Source organism: Thunnus thynnus, chromosome 11, assembly GCF_963924715.1.
Source record: "Thunnus thynnus chromosome 11, fThuThy2.1, whole genome shotgun sequence".
In the NCBI taxonomy this organism is placed as follows: domain Eukaryota; kingdom Metazoa; phylum Chordata; class Actinopteri; order Scombriformes; family Scombridae; genus Thunnus; species Thunnus thynnus.
Window position 1 is genome coordinate 27,641,666 of NC_089527.1, and position 20,956 is coordinate 27,662,621.

Here is a 20,956-nt window from a genome sequence, read left to right on the forward strand (position 1 = left end):
AATAAGGTCTCTCTTGTAGAGTAAGAACAGCCTGTAATGGAAAGTAAAGAGAACATTTTGAAAAAAATCAAATTGGTTCAAGTCACCCCCATAATGAATATAATGAATAATAATGTATTTGCATACATATAATTTTATGATTCCATTTCCACCCTGTTTTTTGTTTTGTTGATGTTTTATATCTGATTTATACTGTATATACAAAACCAGTCAAAAGTTTGGACACACCTTCTCATTCAAGAGTTTTTCTTTATTTTTACTATTTTCTACATTTTAGAACAATTCTGAAGACATCAAAACTATGAAATAACATATATGGAAATATGTAGTAAACAAAAAAAGTGTTAAAACAAACCAAAATATGTTTCATATTATACTTTCAAAGCTCAGCACACTATCGGCATTCTCTCAACCAGCTTCATGAGGTCGTTACATGGAATGCTTTTCAATTAATAGGTGTGTCTTGTCAAAAGTTAATTGGTGGGATTTCTTGCCTTCTTAATGTGTTTGAGACCATCAGTTGGGTTGTGCCGAGGTAGTGTTGGTAAACAGCAAATAGCTCTATTCGACTATTGTAGTAATGATAAAATAATAATACATTTAATTCATATTGCACTTCTCATTCATAGTGAAACTCAAAGTGCTACAGTATTAATAACATAGAACACACAACATTAAGAAAATAATAATAGCAAGAGTTAAGATGAAAATGCCTTCCTGTATAGAAAGGTTTTTAGGCCTTTTTTTAAAAGTGTCTAGGGGTCTGTGCTGTCCTCAGATGGTTAGGAAGGCTGTTCCACAAGCATGGTGCAGAGCAGAAGACTCAATCCCCCATAGTGCGGAGCTAAATACTGGGGGCCCGGAGGAGTAAGCTACTGGCAGATCTGAGGTTGTGGGTGGAGGTTTGAGGTATGATCAGTTCCTGTAGGTGGGGGGGCACATGTCCGTTGATGGATTTGTATGTAAGTAGCAGGACTTTCTAGGCAATGCTGAAGGAGACAGGGACCCAGTGCAATTAAAACAGAATTGATGTTAGGCCTATATATTTGTGTTTTCACACTCTCATCAGGATCCTGGCAGTGCTGCTCTGAATATACTGGAGCTTCCGGATGCTCCTGCCAGGGATCCCTGTGAAGAATTCTTTGCAGTAGTCCGCTCTTGAGGAGATAAAGACATGGACAAGTTTTTCTGCATCTGACAAGATTAGAGAGAGGTGGAGATATTTCTGATATGGTAGAAAGAGGTTTTGCATAGATGTCTTATATGGTCATCAAAAGTCAGCTGAGGGTCTAACCTAACACCCAGATTAGTGACTAAGGAGGAAAGGCCTGGCCATCAAAGGTGAGAAGAGATGGGGGATGACCCGATGTGGTATGGAGTGCTAACAAGAGAGGAGAGCTGTTGCTGCTGTTTAACTGGATGAAATTTGTGCTCATCCAGTCCTTTTTCTACTTAAGACGAGTGCTGAGGCGTGAAATGGCTGCAGAAGGGCTTGAGGCAGTTTTGATGTACAGCTGGGTATCATAGCAATGAAAAGACATCCCATGTCTTATGATGACACATCCAAGGGGGGCCAAGAGCCGATCCTTGCGGAACACCACAGGTGACAGGGAGTGATCTAGACATGCATACTCCCAGTGAGACATAATCAGTCCCACAGGAAAGGTAGGACTATAGAGTAAGTGTGATCCACAGTGTCAAACGCAGCACTCAGGTCAACACCAGGCAGAGAAGGGGACATCAGCAGGTCATTCACAACCCTGAGCAGCGCCATTTCAGAATTGTGTGATGAAAGAAAACCTGACTGAAAATGTTCAAATAGGTGGTTGTGTTTAAGGTGGTCCTGAAGCAACCACCTTCTCCAACACCTTGGACAGGAAAAGGAGGTTGGCAATAGGTCTGTAGCCGGCAGGAACTTCTGGGTCCAGGGTGGGTTTCTTACGGAGGGGGCGGATGATGGTGACCTTGAGGGCAGATGGAACACTACCAGTTTGGAGGGAGAGGTTCACAGTTTGGGTGATCAGGAGGCTGAGAATGGGAATGTATGATTTGAGCAGAGCTGTGGGAATGGGTTCCAGGGTTCCATGGGTTCCTTCCACAAGTACAGGGTTTCATCTCCCTGAGGATTTCCTCAAAGTGGCTCTGCCTGATGCCAGTAAATGGAGTAGAGATGGCAAGCACCCAGAAAGAGGGTCAATGTCAGAGGGAGTCAGAGAAGAAGAATTGGACATCAGAGACTGGATATTGTTGACCTCGGCTCTGAAAACATCAGTTAAGCTATGGATAGGTTGTGCTGTCAGGAGATGATTTATGGTGGCAAAAAGATGCTTAAGGTTGCCAGGATTGTTATTAATTAGGTTGGAGTAGATGTTCTTTGATGTTCATGGAAGGTCTGTTTATGGACAGCGATCCATACTATGGCAAGAACCACTCAACTAAGTAAAGAGAAACAATAGCACATCAATACTGTAAGACATGAATGTCTATCAATCTGGAAAATTTCAAGAACTCTGAAAGTTTCAAGTGCACTTGCAAAAACCATCAAACGCTATGATGACACTGGCTCTCAAGAGGACTGCCACAGGAAAGGAAGACCAATAGTTATCTCTGTTGCAGAGGATAAGTTCATTAGAGTTACCAGCCCCAGAAATCACCAATTAACTGCACCTCAGATAAGAGACCACATCAATGCTTCCCAGAGTTCAAGTAGCAGACACATCTCAACATCAGCTATTCAGAGGAAACTATATGGATCAGGCCTTCATGGGCTCTGTAAGGGCTATTTGACCAAGAAGCAAAGTGATGGAGTGCTGCATCAGATGACCTGGCCTCCACAATCACCTGACTTAAACCCAATTGAGATGGTTTGTGGTGAGATGGACCACAGAGTGAAGGAAAAGCAGCCAATAAGTGCCAATAAGTGCTGTTACACTATGTATATTTCCAGGCAAGTTTCCAAAACAGTCCAATGAGGAAGCTAACAGTAACTATCCCAGTTCACTGGATGGATTGGATAGCAAAATCAGTGGAATTTCCCTTTAATGCAAAAGCCGGAAAGCCACATGCGACATGAACAAAATGCAGTACAAAGATGATGCAAGGAGGCAGAGGATGAAAGAAGTAGTATAGTATTTGTAAGTACAATATATAAAGAGTATTAGCAGTAGTTAGTAGTGATCTTTTCCACTGCCTGCCTACTCTCTGCCCATCATGCTTTTTTGTCAATGACAGGAAGAGACAGTAATCTGGGAAGATGACATTCCTCACATACCTCTCTCTCTTTCTCTCTTTCTCTCTCTCTCTCTCACTCTCTCTCACATATATTTGACAACACACATAACCACAAAATAATTACACAAACAATATTACAGACTAATCATCATAGTAGCATGCTAATGATAGGACAGTGCATCACATGTCTATCCACTGCTTAAATATGTTAACACCTTTCAATGGAGTGAAATGAATGTGTTGGTTTCAACTGCAAATGAAGTGGTTTTGATATGCAATGCAATGAAGAAATAAACATGTCTAACCATTTACCTAAAGAAAACACTGGAATTGTCTCAGTATACTAATATAAGTTAATGGTAATAGAATACGATGACTGAAGATTGGATATGAATAATTTTCTGAAACCCTTTGCTCCCCAAGAACCGCTGAACTTCACTCTTCTTTGCTAATAAATTATGTCTTTACAGTGAAGTTCATAGGTTTGCAAAAGTGCCTTAATATGAAACAATGGAGACACATGCTGTTACGGTTTTTAAGATTTGAGATGATACTAAAGTACTGGACCTGAAGGCAGAGGGACCATAACAACACACACAAACACACTTCGGCTCCCGATCAAAGGAAGCCATGTATACAGATAAATGGAGCTTTAATTGACTCTTCAGACAATAACAGGATTACTAGAGCACACAATAATAAGTAGATTTTTCTCAAGGGGCTGTTAAACCAGTAATGGTGATTTCAGTAGCTTTCTTCTGTCTTGATGAAATGTGTTTGTTCTTATAATGTTTCTCTTCTTCCTCTCACACACCACTTGTCTGCTCTCTGTCACAGGTTTGATTCAGTCACAACTGAGTCACAACCACTCCTAGCAAACGTTTTATTAACATTAACAGCAGAATTATTGTTAGTGGAGGTCCACCCTTTCTTCAACGGCAAATGAACATGTCATAACCAGCAACATGCATCAGCAAACAGACAATGGGCTACTTTTGAAATACTGAACACTTGGGACGATTTGTCACATTTTGCAGAAATGCTCCACCTTCAAAATATTTTCACTGGTCACAGTCAATAGCATAATGTATTTCCAAACTCAACCGGAGCCAGAGTTTGCATCTTAAGGTAGCATTTAGGGAAAAACCCTAAAAATTACTAAAAAAAAAATGATGATAGAGCTTGTTATGCAGGGCTTATGTTCTGTTTAAACACCACATTGTTTGCCAGTTCATATCCACTACATTTTCACCAACTAGAGAACCAGCATGATAATCTGCCTTAAAAGTTAAACTCATGATTATCCTCCATTGTGTCCAGGCTGCAAGCTGTGGCTCTTCACCAAACATCCACACAGATATACTTTGTTTACATTTAAGCTCAAAATGATGGCTTCTTCTTTTAACAGAGATATTGGTCACATATTTTAAATATTTACTGTCAACAATATTTGTAGATCACACCATTATATATTAACGATGTTTTCACAAACACAGACTTGTTCCATGTAAATCAATCAATATGGACACAAGCTCATTCATGGAACATGTCATCCACAGCAACAAAGTCAACCCTGTTCATTCACTTAATTCCAGAGTTCTCTCTATTTCAGCTTAGTTAGAAGAGAAAATGTCTTTAGGAGAAAAAGTCCATTTAGGAGAAATCCTTGTGATAAGAGGAAGATACTTTGTGACTGAAGGCCAAAAAACACTCCACTTCATGGAAACTGGGAGACATTACCAGAAATATTCTTGGAAACACTTCACACCGGGAACTGAAAGATGTTAGAGATATAAGATTACTGTGACAACACTAGTGTCAGAAATAAAACTTTTTACACATGTAGAAATCAAGATTACTTACACTTTTCTGAAGGGAAACGGAAGTGAAACTGAGTAAGGAAAGCCAGAAAAGCTGATTATCTTTCTTCCACATCACATAGTGTATATCAGGACAATTATTCTCCTTGAGTTTGCTGGCTCACTGTATATAAGGAAGAAGTGGAATTTAAAGCAGGGCTTGGGTTGTCACTATTCAGAGTCATCAACTCCATCTTTACTTTGTTGTTCTATGGACACCACACTTGTTTTGAAACTTTTGTGAATAAATAATAGTAATAATAAATAGCAGGTACTTTCCTTTCTATGAAGCTGTATACGACAGAAAAAGACTATTACTATTTAAAAACATATTTTCAGAAAATTTAAACCTTAGTTCAAGATTCAAAATTCAAGATTTAATTTATTGTCATTTTCTTGTGTATTTGCATACACAGACAAAAAAAACAGTCCAGTTGTTAGGGTGATCAAAACAGTTACTAATACTGCCGCCACTCATAGTGACCAGACATTCCGATTAAATGAGAACTATTCGTTTAAAACTGAGCTGCAGGATCAGGCAAGACTAAACACAGTGAATCACCACTGATTAAAGAGTGGAGTGAAGACTTAGCTTATTGCTGTCTCTGTCCATTATCTCTGCTGGTACACTCAGTGTGTGTGTGTGTGTGTCTCAAGGTCAGAGTAGTTTCCTGCCCATCTTCAGGTTTAATGGATACTTAAACACCCCCAACAGTCAAATACTCTGTGTGTGTGAGTGAGCACGGAAGTGACTCTGTGTTTGTTTGTCAGGAAAAACAACAACAACAACAACCACAAATGATCTCCCCCTTCCTCATATCAAAAGGGACTCAATGCAGTCTCAAGTCTAAAGAGTTCTGGACCAGAAAAAAAGAAGATTGTAATTGTACAGTTCACATACATGCTGATGCATGCAGCAAGACACACAGCATAAAAACCAGTCCAACCAGCTGAACCACAGTGTTGAAATATGATGTAAAAGTAGTGCGACATTTCTTCTACATGTTTCAAAGTCAAAGTGAAACAGACGTTAAAGCATCTTTAGGTCTGTAATGTGACATATTTCCTGGTGAAACAGGGTTTTGCTACTAGAGGGATTTAAATCAAATCCTTGAAATTTGATTGGATCAAGTTGGGGTAGGTTATTGAATACAACACGATACAGAGCAGTTGAAGCTGGAAGCTGTAGTGAGTTATGGAGCAGAAGAGGACTGTTGTCAAACATTGTTAGATTAGAGGGAGGATGAGGGAGAAATTAATAAATTGGAGCACAACTATGCTATTTTGGAAATTCAAAACTGAGATCCAAACATACCTCCACCTACTGCTCTACTAGCTACTGACACAAACAGACTCAAGAGGACAAGCTCAAGAAGAGTCATCAAAAATATTTTTGTGTTTTACAGAGGGTACAAGGATTTTACTATAAAATACTCAAAAATAATTATGTTGATCTGTATTTGACATCACTGAATAATTGAAACAGGGACACACAATTAGAACTTGCATTGAAAATGTATTTTTTACTTCACTGTCTTTCAAAAAATAAGCTATGAGAAACTTGAAGTAGGGGCAAATTTCCCCCTTATGCATAAAGAGATTCAATCGATAGATATCAGTAACCTGCTTTCTCAAACTCTCTGACTGTTCCCTGACTGTCATCTTATTAAACATTACCAAAACTTGTAAAATGTAGATTATATGATAATGATACTGTGTTCAAGCCTCCACAGGCCTTCAGTTTAAGTCATGCATCATTGTGTGGGTGTGTTGTTTCACACGGTGCTAAATGCCAGGCGAGCAGTTTGGAATCATGAAAACACTCACCAAAGTCCATCACATGTGACCCCGATGACCTCTGAATGTGAGTTATCAGATCTAACCGTCTCCTGAGAGTCCTTTAGATGTGTCAACACCTGGACTCTGAGCTGTCTGCCTGGAACTGAATTACCTTGGATACATTTTAGCAACAAGTTCGAACATTACCAGTCATAATTGTTCAGATACATCATTGAAACCAGTGTGACAAGTTTAGCTACATGTCAATCTATACTCCAGTTTGTACAGTCACTCTAACATGAAGCGCAGTGGCTCTGAATGGGGACAAAGTTCTCTGTCTATCCACATACAGAGCAAAGTTAACCTTTACCTACCAGAACTGCAAGCTTGCCTACACATATACACCACACATGTGCTCTTAAAGGTGCAGGGAGACCTGTGCTCTTCAGCCTAAAGGTGGTTTTCAGTTAACAGCCAACCAAAAATACTATAACAGTCAGTGCTGTGTAGACCAGAGCGTACCAGAGTGCTGGTCAACACAGTCAAATGACTGGTTGGCAGTGTGTTCATTGGGTGGCTTGAACTGAAAGATGAGTAATGTGAGCTCTCTTTACTGAATTGTACTGCATTGTAATTTTTTACAAATATGATTAAGATGTATTTTGATTTAAGGCCATTTTTATTCAATCTCTTATCTAAAAATGAATTAAAAACAAGGAGAGTGAATTAATCTGCCAAGTCTTTTAATATGTTATCATAATAAATATATATTTAAAAGTTATACCTTTTCTACAACCTGCATCACAATACACATGGGAGAAGAGAATTATGGATTACATGTGTACAATTTTTCTATTCAAAGAAGTGCAGTGGCATTGTATGATGAATGAGAAAAGATGCAAAACTGTTCAAAAATAACTGATTCTGACCACTTCTGATGCTTTTCAGCTTGGTGCTACTGAAAATCATCTGAATCTGTGCCAGAGACTAAACACTAGTTCTTTGGCCAAACCAAAGTTCAATGTCTTCCCTCGGTTTTCCCAAGAATTGAAGTAAACTGGGATAAAAGACTCCAGCAGAAGCAGGACAATCCATTACAAGATGTGCATGTAAGGATTTTTATGGACTCTGCAGAGGCAACATAAACTATTGATTGTGGTTGCATGCCTGAATCAAACTCCCTTACACACCTGGCACATCTTACATTACTTACAGAACTTAACTCCCGCTGTTCCTCCATGATAGAAAGGCATCTGGCTGACGGGGACTACTGATAAAAATGTCTGTAAAACATCTTTATTAAAAGCTGTATTTGATTGTTAAAGCAGTACCAGTTTGTATGTTAGTCATTTAACTGACTTGAGCCTCTGACATAATGTTTTTAAAAGTCAGGTTTGTACCATACCCACACCCTGGTCTCTGGTGTCAAAGTCAGATAGAAGGAAGTTACTCACTTGTCAGGAAAATATAAATACAGGTTGTATTAAGTTAGGACAATGCTGTGATTTTATGGTGAGAATAATCTCTTAAAAGGCACCTGTCAGTTATTTGCTCTTATCAAGTATGGACATGCCCATTAAAACAAACAAATCATAGACTTGTACTCAAACTAACCTGACAGCCCCAGTCCAAAAAAACAGAGAATTTCTACCAGGTTTCTCACAGCCTCAACTTTAAATCCTTATTAGTTTTCACGCAGCACCGACTTTACTTTAAAGATCCCCTCCAGACATGTTTTAAGATGTATATGAAATACTCTAATTTGAATAATAATTTGTGTCTGATATGGTTTTTCCATAAAATAATTAAAGTATCTTGTTAAAATCCTTAAAATTAAATCTGCTCCTCCTTATCACTTCATAAGTTTAACTGCTGGACACAAGATGTCTCCGACTTCACTGTAAAGTCCATTCTCAGTGTGCACTGGAGGCTTCAAGTTTCCACATCACACTTGTCTAAGTTGAATATCGGTCCAGGATTGACTCCAAACTAGTTGTGATGTCACAAATCATGCTTATATGCCCGCCCCTTATAATCAGAGAGAAACTTTCCACTTTCAGCAGATGAATGTGAAAACAAACTCTGCACAGTGAAGCTCAACTGTTCCAACTGTAGGAACAAGAAGAAAAACATATTTTTGAGCGGAGGAGGACTTTAAGTTTCTGCTCTGCATCACTGAAAAAAGGCTCTGTAGTTATTGTCAGGTCAGAAATTACCTGAATAGATTTTTTAAATTTATTACAGACTCAACTTGTAACCACAACAAGACATATAAACAGACTGGTTGCACCTGACCTGAAACCAAACCAAGGTACACTGAAAGTCTGGACCTGGTACAACTCTGATCCTCTGTTTGCCTAAAGAACTATGCTTGGTTTTATATTGTTGCGTCACTTTTTACAGTTTGCAGTCATGTCACCTGGTTCCTGAATGTAACCTGGTGACAAGTTCAGGCAGAGAAACTGTCATGAACCAGCAGACGGCTCTGAATGAAACTCAACAGAAACCACAGCATCTGTCTGTGTGTAGGGACAGACAGTGATAAAATGCGGAAAATGATTACAATAATGACTTCAGTAGAACCGGCGTAAATCATTTGATGCTGGCCAAAGCATAACCTGCCACACATGCACGCACACACACACACACACACACACACACACACATACATAGATAGAAATACACACACACGCCCTTTTGCAACAGCTGACTGAAATGCAGGAAAACAGATTGCTCAATCCAACGTCTGAAAGAGAGAAACTCTCCTCTGTGTGTCTTACTCTCTGTCTACCTCTGTGTGTGTGTGTGACACAGAACTTCCTGTTTCTAAATTAATTTTCAATTTCAAATCAGTTTCCACTGGCGTTTTAACAAATAATGAAAAAAAAAAAAAAAAATCAAGAATTTCTCTGTCTGTCTTTGGTTCATCTGGCTCACACACACACATACACACACACACACACACACGCAAGTAAACACACACGCCTCGCTCAGCCGAGTTGTGTGGTGCTATAAGGTACCTCTTCTCTTCTTCATTTCTCAGCAGCACACGCACACAATATAAAGTTCCCAACTTATAAAACATGCAACACATACACACACACACACACACACACACGCTGCACACACATACCAACACACATGAATGAAACACCTGCTTTCACACTGAGCGTCACACACACACACACACACACACACACATACTCTCTGTGAGTTTCTATGTCTCTCGTCCCACCTGTGCCGTGGTAGCAGCAGCAGCAGCAGCGGGCAAGGATCCATCCACAGCAATGCCGGCCTCGCTTCATCCTTGCTCACGCACACGCATCCTACACTCACTCGCTCACACACACACACACGCTCACACAGACACACCTGTCTGTCTGACTGGATCACTAACTGGCTGATGAACTTGTTGACCAGACTGGCTGAGAGAATGTGTACACCAAGAGCTTTAAGTCCACACTGCTGAGATTCAGCAACTACAAAGAGAGAGAGAGACAGAGAGAGAGAGAGAGAGAGAGAGAGAGAGAGGTAGGAGGAGGAGATGGAGGAGGAGCTTACACACACACACACACACACCCACTCACATACTCTCAGACACAGCAGTTGAGTTTCTCTCCCTCCCCTCACGAACACACCTCAGTTTTCTGGAACTAAAGTCAATGTTAATTATTGTGGAGGGCTACTTTCCCATTGTGGAGAGCAGGGACTCAGATTCCAACACTGTGTGTGGTTTTGTGTGTGAGTGTTTGTGTGTGGGAATGTGTGTCTTAAGCCCTTTTAAGAAATCCATTTTGTAGCATCGCTGGCTTCATCTATCCATTGGATGGTAATGGCTCTTTGGCATTCAAACACAGGTCCCTGTAATGTAAATGTGCTGTAATGGATCTATTCAAACATGGCGGGACCATTATTGACAACATTTATGGCTAAACAATGACACTTCTGGAGAACAGCAGTGACTTGAACAATAATACGGCATCAACAGATTTTGAATTTATTTTGCAGCTGAATTTGGTTTTTAAAACCTTTTATTAACGCAGGGAAGTTTTGTTGAGAGCGATGCTGTTTTTCAGGAACAGTAAATAGTAAATAGAATAGAGCCTTGTGGTAGTTTGTTCTGAATGAATTGCACTTATTTAATGTTTTTCTATCATTTTAAAAAGTTGAATTAGTTGCCATAAAAGATGCTGGCCTCGCCATTGGAGCAACTTATGCTCAGTCTCCTGCTCACAGACACTCAAACATGTTGACAGGAGGATTGAACCACCGACCCTGCAATTAATGAATAACCCGCTTCACCTTCTATACCACCACAGAATGCCCTGCTCCTCAGCTTTATGTTATTGTGACAGCATTCAATCCAGAAGCGTCTTTATAAGCATCTAGTATTAAGCTTCTCCTGAGAACGCTCACTGTATATTTTTAAAGCATGATGCTCGTCAGAAAATTGTTTGGAGAAGCTCATCTCTGCTTGAGCAAAAAAATGTCATCTATGGATATGTTACTCCCATCCCACTCTTATTCAAGTGCACTGTTTATTTCTTCATCTCGTGTTTATATCATATCATGCTAGACTTGGACCTGGTTGGCTCGCCTCATTAAGAAATGACATTGGCTCAATCAGGTCAGTGCTCAGCATTAAAGGAGCAATGGCCTGTGTGTGTGTGTGTGTGTGTGTGTGTGTGTGTACCTTGATGAGCACTGCAGCAGCAGGTAAGACAACCCACATACACACATTTAGCCTAGATAAAGTGTTTTCAGGTGTTGTTTCCCTGCAGTGTCCCATTTTATACACTGTGTACTTCTACTGATGTTCAACAGACTACTTTCCTACTACAGCTATGACTACACACTACACTGCCAGCCAATAATTCCATATCTCATCTCATAACAAAAGGATAAAGAGCCAAGACTTGGATAAGGTAAAACAGAAACAAAAAAGGCAAGACTACTAACTCTTACTGTAACTATTAGGATAACAATTACCGTTTTGATTTGACAGCAAACTCGGTTAACTAAAGATTTGCTGAGATTGAATTACAGCTAAAAATCAGAGCTCTTAGTTCCATCTGTCTTCGTGACTTCAAAACTTCCACTGTGACTGATTTTCAGTACAGTTAAGTTTAGAGCTTCAGTGTCTTCACAGTCTTTCAGAGAGGACAAGGAGACCTACTTTATAGAGCAGTCACAAGACACAACGTGCACGCACATGCACGCGTGCAGGAGACGGAGCAGACAAGAGGGAGGAGGCTGAAGCTTTAAAGAACTCAGAAGAAGTTAGATAGCCTGTGCAGTTAATTAGCAATGACTGTTTAGGGTTAATTAACAGTTTGACTCATTCATTAACAAACAGAAGACAGTTAATTAAATACCCATCAGCCTCCAGTCACTTTATTGTTGAAGAAGCAGTCTCTGGTTCTGCCTGGATCTGGATTAACAATTAACAATAAATCAAATATTAAGTTTTTAAGCCACAACTAACATATACTGTATGCTTTTGAGGGAGTCTGCATGGGAGCAAAGTGAAACTGAGGCTGACAACGGTCTTTTTCAAGAGTCTTTTTGTTTAGCAAGGTGTTTACTTGTCTATTTGCTAGACATAATGACATTAGATGGTGTGTGTGTGTGATGTGTTTACTCAATGAGAAAAAGCTCTGCATGTTGTGCCGCTGATGAGCCACTGAATGTGGGTGCACAGTGAAATATTGGGATAATACAAAAATAGTTCAAGAGTTTTAAACGTTGAAATGTGTTCTTTTCTCTTATACAGCGAAGGGGCATAAGGTAACTAAATGAAGTACACCTGCTTCAGTTCACTTACTTTTGATTTCTATGACATCATAGATACATTTAAAAACTAACTATGAATAAGTCATGACACAAGCTGGCCAATTTAAAATGACTGGACCAAATGTCTTAGTCTCACTCAGTGGTGGCCATAGACAGTCTGAGGAGTCTGCCAGCTTAATGACTGTTGTTAACCCCCAGGGACCCTCAGCTTAATACATTACAAAAAGATAGTCCTTCCTTCATTTCTTATCATGAGTGAACTATGTTTATTGACCATTTGCTCATTGAAAAGTTCATAACTTTTAATCAACTTATAAACAAATAGCTCATTCAGTATCAACTGACTTTTAATAGAGTGTCAGTAAGGTTATGTGCTGTAATATAGGAAGTAAGAAAGTAAAGCTTTTTATAGCACTTTTTAAAACACACAGTTACAAACTGCTTCACACACACACACGAAAAAGATAAACGAATAAATAAATAGAGCAAAATGAATTACAATAGAAAACACAGCGCAATGAGAAACAGAGCAAACTAGAACGAACAAAAACATACGACACAGCACAACACAGCACAAACAGAAACAGACCAAACTAAGACAAACAAAAACATACGGCAGGAATGGCGATCTATAAAAAGGCTCGCCTATAAAGATGGGTTTTAGAAGCTGCTTAAAACAGTCCAAAGATTCAGCAAATCTGACCGATTGGGGAAGATGATTCCGGAGGGCTAAAATTGCAAAGGCAATGGTCATCGTTTGTGTTGCAGTTGGAGCAGGGGATGGATAAAAGGTCATGTTTTGAGGAACAGTGGTTGAGAAGTGGAATGAGGAACGAGGAGAGCGGAGATGTAGCTGGGGGCAAGGTCATGCCAGGCCATACAGTATGTGTTATCAACAGGTTCTGGTAGTTTGTTAGAGGGAATTACAATCATCTAGATGGGAGAAAATGAAATATTGGGCAAATAATAAAGTAGTTTGATGTGTAACTGTTCCCAACACTGATATTAATGGTTTTATTGTCTATTTCTGCCTGTTACTGTAAATCACACTGAATTGATAAGTTGGACAAGTCGCACAACATGAAGCTGAACCCACCATCACTGCGCACATCAGGATCTCCTCAATATGCCCTAAATATCTTAAATGTGTGTGCATGTGTGCTTATTTCCATGTGGAGCGGCTGCAGTTGTCTGATTTGCGTTTCTCGACAGAAACACAAAACATTCTTTTCATCTGCGAGAGCAGGAAACAGACCATGGCTGCGGCAGGCAAATCAGCTGATCTGACACTCTGCATGCGTGTGTGTGTGTGGGCATGTGTGTGTGTGTGTGTGTCTTTGAAAGACTACAGTGAAGAGGAATCTCACGGACACACAGGAACCTCCTTCCTGCCTGTTGTTTATAACCTCAACAAGACCAAAACAGTAACCTTGGTTGCAGGCCACTTATATGTTTCCAGTCAAGTCAGTTTCATTTATATAGCCAAATATCACAAGTTTTACAATCTGTACACCATACAACAGCACAGCTACGGGTGTAAACACACTAAGGAGGGAACACAAACTATGGATGATTGTGGGTGTGTGTGAGTAGGTGAGAGGAAGTTTGTGGCTCGCATATTCAAAGTTTGGTATGTCAGAGAGTAGAGATAAGATGGGAGGGAGTGACACGTGTATTTGTGTATGTGCTTGTGTATGTGTGTGGGTGTGTACCAGGTGTTCCTCATGTCGTAGGGACTTAAATCTGTTTCCGCATTCTTTTCCTACCATATAAATCATTCATATTTGGGTTAAGGCTTGTATTGCTATCTTTGTGAGGACCAGCTTATTGAATTTCTCTTTTTACGGTTTCCATCTGCTACATTACAACCACGACTGGATGTGAGGAAAATGAATCTAATAGCTTTCACTGTTCTTCTAGGCTGTAAAACCTCCATAGGTGAAATCAGCTGATCCTTATGCATCTTCATAATGACAGACTGCAGCACAGCGTTTCCGACATTTAAGTCTTACATCAGCAGCTGTGTGGCAAGCGTTGATAACAGTTAGAGATCAAATGTAACCTGGGATAAGTGTAGAGGAAAGGTGTTTAAGCAGCTCCACAGCACCCTCTGTCAGACAGGAGATGAGCACTCCGATCTGTCTGTGTGTGTGTGTGTGTGTGTGAGTGAGAGAGAGAGAGAGAGAAAGAGAGAGAGAGTGAGCTCTGTTTGACCTCAGTGTCCAGGGAAGAAGTGAAGCAGTAACCGCAGCAACCATCCGTCATTTCATCCGTGTCTCTCATGTGCTAGCTCTGTGTACAGTGGTAGCCACGGTAACCATGAAGACTGACACTGTGTCTTCATGGAAGTTATTGACTTATTCTGACCAGCTGGCATTTTATGCAAAAAATGTTAAATGGGAACATTTTTGGCTTCAATCATACTCAGATTCTGTTAATAGTCCACAAAAATGCCATAGTCACATTGTAAACAGGCACATACCAATAAACTGAACAGTTACAAGTGACTCCTCAGTTTTTAAAGACTTTAGAACCAGCAAAACCACTTTACCTATAGCTGTAGTAAAATGTTCCTGATGGCGTAATAGAGAAAACAGCTGCAGTCCGACACTTTCCATTAAATCCATCTGTTAAATAATCATTTAACAACATTTATTTCCTGGAGCTCTGTACAGTCTGGCTGAGGGAGGCTTGGTAGAGAGAGCGGGACAGTTCTTATCCAGGTTGTAGGGTCCACAGCTCACCAATAGGGGTCAATACAGATCAGGCATTATTTCATCTGAGTGGTTAAATTTCAAGCTTGTATTTTCAAATCTCAGGCCTTGTGTCAGCCAAACTTTAGGAAACACAACGGCTGGACTTGGTCCTGACTGGCTTTCCTTGCAACATAGTGACTGAAAAGCCTTCACACTTTGAATTAGATCAGCTGTGGGCATCACTTATGACACGGGGTTTCAAATTCATGCAAAAAATGTCTAGTTCACACAAATCTATATTTTACCTATAAATTGTGTGTGGTTTAAATTTGGCAAAATTTATACTGGTTACAGGAACTTCACTTGTTAAACAAGTGTGTTCATATCTTTCACAGCAGAGTTGATTTTGTTTCTGCTGAGGGAACAAAGTGGAGCAAATGTCAGGGTTAGTTGAAGTGTCACTGCTGGACTTCTGTTAAGTGATGACTTGGTCACACTCAATAACTTAACTACATTTATCTACAATGCACCATGAAGAACATGCTGATCCTTGGCCAGAATAGGAAGAAACAAATTAGATTAAGTATTTAAGTATAATGTCCTCTTTTTTCTATTTAACTTATATTTTCCACATTGAACTATTCTTATTTTTATGGATTTCTGTAGAGAACTTCTTAAACTCAGCTTTTTCAATAGAGCAATAAAAATGTATCATTATTATTACAAACCAAGTCACGACTTCTGATCTTTAAACCTCAGACTAAGGAGCATCTAGACTTTAGGTTTGTTCTTCTTACCTTTACCCGAGCTGAAGAAGCAGTCCATCTCCACACTGGAGCGCGAGTGGGACACACACAGCGTGGAGCTGGGAACCAGCCCCTCCTGGGGCGGGCTGCGGTCCGTCGTTCGGACCAGACACCAACCGGGCCGCTCGCTCGGCCTCTCCAACAACTCCACTGTCTGGCCTGAAGAGACGAGCAGACAGCTGGTTTTAGTGGGAGATGAACGGAGCATAATGAACTAGGTCCAAGATGAGTGAGATGGTTTAGGTTTAACTCAAATTGCTTGAGCTGCAAAACTGCACCAAACTATTCCAGCTGTTAAACTGAATCCATCTGAACATTATTCCAGTCTAACAACGAAGAATCACAGTGTTTCACAGTGTGTTAGGTTATTAACAACAGTCTTAGTAACATGTTTTAAGAGCGTTTTGCCATCTAGGATAATATTTTGAAGGGTTACTATTTTCAAATTACATATATATTATATATACATACATACATACACTCACACACATATTTGAGTTTTCTCTAACTTTTTCTCATTTCAACTCAAATGTCTGTTCAACCTCAACTTAACCTACAGCAAAACCACTAAACCTACTACACCTAGTGATTAAATCTCAGATAAATGATGTTTTGGCCACTTGGAAGCAGCAGAAACAAGCTGTGAACACAACATGAACATATTATCAACTTGTTTATGACAAATATGGCGACCATGTTAGAAAACATTTGCTTATTTACACCTCCATCAGATATGGAGCGACATCAGTATCCATTTTGAATCACATTTCTGGCCTCCTGGTAAATTTAACTTCACTCTTTTCTTTTAGCTCTGTTTTTGGTCTCTAACGCCTGAGGGCAATATGAGGCTGTTTAGCTGCTAAATGTTCCACTATGTTCACCAGCTAGTCAACTACTTTTGCGTCTCCCTGCTGTTTGGTGCCTGGCAGGTACGGACAGTTGTTTTTTAAAAGCTTTTTCACTGAAAACAGCTGCCCGTTAAGGCCAAAAATTACTCTATGTGGGCACTGAGACTCAGCCAAAACAGTAAAGTTGTAGGATGGAAACTTATCATTTGATCCCTATAAATATATCGATTATAGCCGCTTTAAGTTTACTAGGTTTAGGTTTAAACAAAGCTACCCAAGAGCTCTGGGTGTAGCAACTAAACCCAAACTATGAATGACTAGACTTGGACTAATATGTGTGAACAGGACAGAGAGATTCCTCTTACCAGTGCTGACAGACATCTCTGTGCTGCATCCTGCTGTGAAGTCCTGAAGGACGACCGTCAACTCACAACCACCAGAGAGCTGTGAATGAAAAGAGACATTAGACTCAAAACATTACTAGTGCTTTAAAATGACGTCATGTTTTGATTCTTTAAAAATATTGCTTAAAAGAATCTGATGTTATTTCACTTGGTGGCAGAGAAGAGGAACTTCATGCAATCCTTGAGTAACTCTGAACATCAGTGTTCACACAGGAAACACTGAATATTTCCACACAGAATGATGTTCATGTGACTGTGAACTTCACATTGAACAGGTTTCTGAAGCCTAAGCATCTCAGTAAACTGAATAAACTTTACTTTTTAGATTTAAAATTGAGAAACCCAAACAGCAGCTCGTTTGTGTTTGCAGAGTTAAATCCTGTGCACGGATGAGGAACAGGACAAGCAGGCATCATGTGGACATGTATATAACAAACACTGAACCTTACAGATAAAGAGCTGAACTGAACATGAGAAAAGCTAAGAGAGTGAGTACAAAGTCCTGATTGGTACAGAAATAAACCAAGGACAGAAGACTGTTCTGTGTTTCTACACACTCTGTTTCCGGCCGCAGACACGGACACACAACGTGACAATTCAGTGTTAACCTGAATAATTTCATGACCTGGAAATGACTCCACTTCCACTTTTTGTCTATCAGCCACATTATGCAGATGCATCACCCTCTAAGGTACTTTGTGTCAAAATGCAGAACTATTCAGCTGCCAAACATCACAGTATATAAACTAAAACTATTAAATGTTAGAATTCCCTAAAATGATAAGATTTTAGAGATATAAAGCAACAGGCTTTCAGGTCTAAATATTTTCAGCTTGAGAGTTAATGACTGACAGAAAGTGATGACCAAATACATAATCCATAATTACAGTCATAAAGTGTTTAGAAAAATTCAGTAGAATGGACTGTCACTATTGCGTAATAACCCTGTTTATTACTGAATAAATAGACATTAACCCCCCCCCACACACATGCACACGCACACGCACACACACACACACACACACACACACACACACACACACACAGGACACTCCATAGTTGACATCTTCAACTTCAACTTGACCTTCACTCCCCATTAAATTGCAACACCTTCATGTAGCAGTAAACAATAAAACAACTACAGCACACACACACACACATATATATACAGCATCACTAAATAGAAAGAAACGAAAGTAGTAAAGGAAATGTAAGTGTTAAAAAAAAAAAAAAGGAAAAAAACCCCACCCAAAACAAACAAGCTGACTGATAAAGCTCCCTGCACTGAACTGACCCGGACACCTGTATACTGTGGAAACACTCTGTCAGCTGATGATTGTACTTCGCCGTCGGCTGTATTGTATCACCATATCACCTGGATCTGTCCAATCTTATTTCATTACTGTTGATATTGTAGAGCTGACGTTTCTGACCTCTCGCTCACTACAAACTGAGCTGGTGTTTTGTCTGAAAACTCCTTTGCTATCTTCAGACAGACTTATCTGAAAAAGCTGCATCTGCTGTTCACCTGCATTTGTACTTAGACTATGACAAAAATAATAAGTATCAAAAAAACGGAATACTAAAACATATCAGAGTCACACTCATGACCCTTATTAATGTTCCTAATGTAAATAAATTACATCAAATACTGAAAGTTAAAGATAAATCTAAGTTTAATGGCACAAAAGTGGCTCTGGGCCGCTTCCTCCTCATCTGCTCTACTCTCATGGTCTTGGAAAATGTCAGGGAGTGTGCTTGTGTCTGTGTTAATGTGCGTAAGCAGGCGCTCTTTGCCAGGCTAAAGATCTCCTAGCAACAAGGACCCCCGTTTCTATACAGGTACAGGTGACTTTATACCTAACAGATGGCCACACACACAATCTTTAAAACGGCCCTGCACCCCCACACAGGTGTTTTCACTTATTCTGGCTGATTAGACCTCTGCTCAGATTGAAGGAGGAGCTATGTTGGGCATTATGTGATGTCACCAACACTCCATGAACTATTAAGAATTTTATTCGCTCCATTTGCTGCTTGTTACATAGCAGCGAGGGCGGGGGAAACCAGCTTACATAGAGTGCAGGCGACATATGAGGGGGCAGGTGTGACGCTGAATCTCTATCAGCTGATAATCAAAAACAGCAGCAGGTGGTAGAGATACTGTGGTAAACTGTGATTTCACCTTTTCTTTACAGCCTTTGAGTGTTAGCTGAGACACCACAATACCTTTTCCATTTGGATTCAGCCATGACAACCCATCTGAAGTATGTGTTTACCATGCATGCATTGTTTACCATGTTACTGGTACGCACAATATTTTGTTTACGAGCTGCATAAGTCCTCAATTCAGGTTGGCGTTAAGGGCATGTGATATTTCCAAGCCCAGTCATCTCAAATCTGCACTGTGCTGGTCGAGTTTTAAGTGCACCCAATGATAAAGCTATAATGTGTCCAGTGTCCTTACACCTGTGACAGAGATGTCAATCAAGTATAGTGTGTACACACCTGTCTGTACAGTCACAAGAAGAGCTCTAATCAGGCAAAATAACTGAAAACACCTGTGTAGGTGGACCATTGCTGTAAACAGCAACAGAGTCTCTGCATGTCTGTTTTGATCAGGTCTCTCTTGCAAAATAGATCTTAATTTCAATGGGATTACCTCATTAAATAAAGGTAATATATGGTGTTGCTATTTATCCTGTTGATTAAACTCAGATCTTTATGTGTTTGGTGCAGTCCAGTATCATGCCAAAGTGTGTAATAGACCCTCCGATCCACTAGAGGATACTGTGTCAGTGTTACGTTTTGCCTCGCCTAGGAGTGAAAAGTACATGCGTGTACGACTTTCAAAGAGCCTGTCAAGTGGCGCAGTTCAGATATCGTCTATATAAGGTTTCCATGTTCCATAGAGGTGGTGGGTTGGGTGGCAGACATGCAAAAAGTGGACTTTGTGGACTTTGCTGTAAGAAACCGCTGTTCGCATCCCGCTTCCAACCATGTGTCGGGACAGTTTTTAAAAAAACTTAACTATGATTGTCGTGGTATTTATTGTTGCCATGACAACGAAGGCTGTCTAACTTTAATGAAGTAGTAACTTTAACCCACACCATGTTTCAAGTGATCATTTTAACCCAAACCATGATCTTTATCTAACCCTAACCAGACCTTAACCCACAGTGCTGTCACACCATAAAACCATCGCCCCCTGCTGGTACTGCACCTTCATACTTTTCACGCCAAGGTGAGGCAAAACGTGGCACTGACACAATGGACCGGTGGCTGTATTACATGCTTTGGTGTGATACTGGGTTGTTTAGTGATAGGTGTTAGTGAATTTTTAAGGTTTGACATTAAGAAAATCTTATCTTAACGTCGTCTTTACTGACTTTTTCTGGAGCTTCCAACCACAGTTCACTGTCTTCGAGCAGCAGATGCTCAGTTATGGAGATGATTCTTTTTGTCAAATGACTACATCTAAGATCAAGACGGATTTAATGTGCATATATGCACAGAAAAATGTTAGGCACAGGCAGCAGA

The 20,956-nt window shown here is 40.0% G+C and overlaps 1 protein-coding gene across 4 annotated transcripts in view; it reads right to left on the reverse strand.

Moving 5' to 3' along the window:
• The window catches only part of kalrna (kalirin RhoGEF kinase a), a 156,695-nt gene that overhangs the window by 34,474 nt on the left and 101,265 nt on the right, over positions 1–20,956 (reverse strand). For all 4 annotated transcript variants that reach the window (XM_067604265.1, XM_067604262.1, XM_067604264.1 and 1 more), the window contains exons 39-40: positions 17,378–17,456; positions 16,156–16,323 (exon numbers count right to left, since the gene is read on the reverse strand). In XM_067604265.1, the coding sequence (XP_067460366.1) occupies positions 16,156–16,323; positions 17,378–17,456 (247 nt within the window). The remainder of the gene's footprint in view (positions 1–16,155; positions 16,324–17,377; positions 17,457–20,956) is intronic.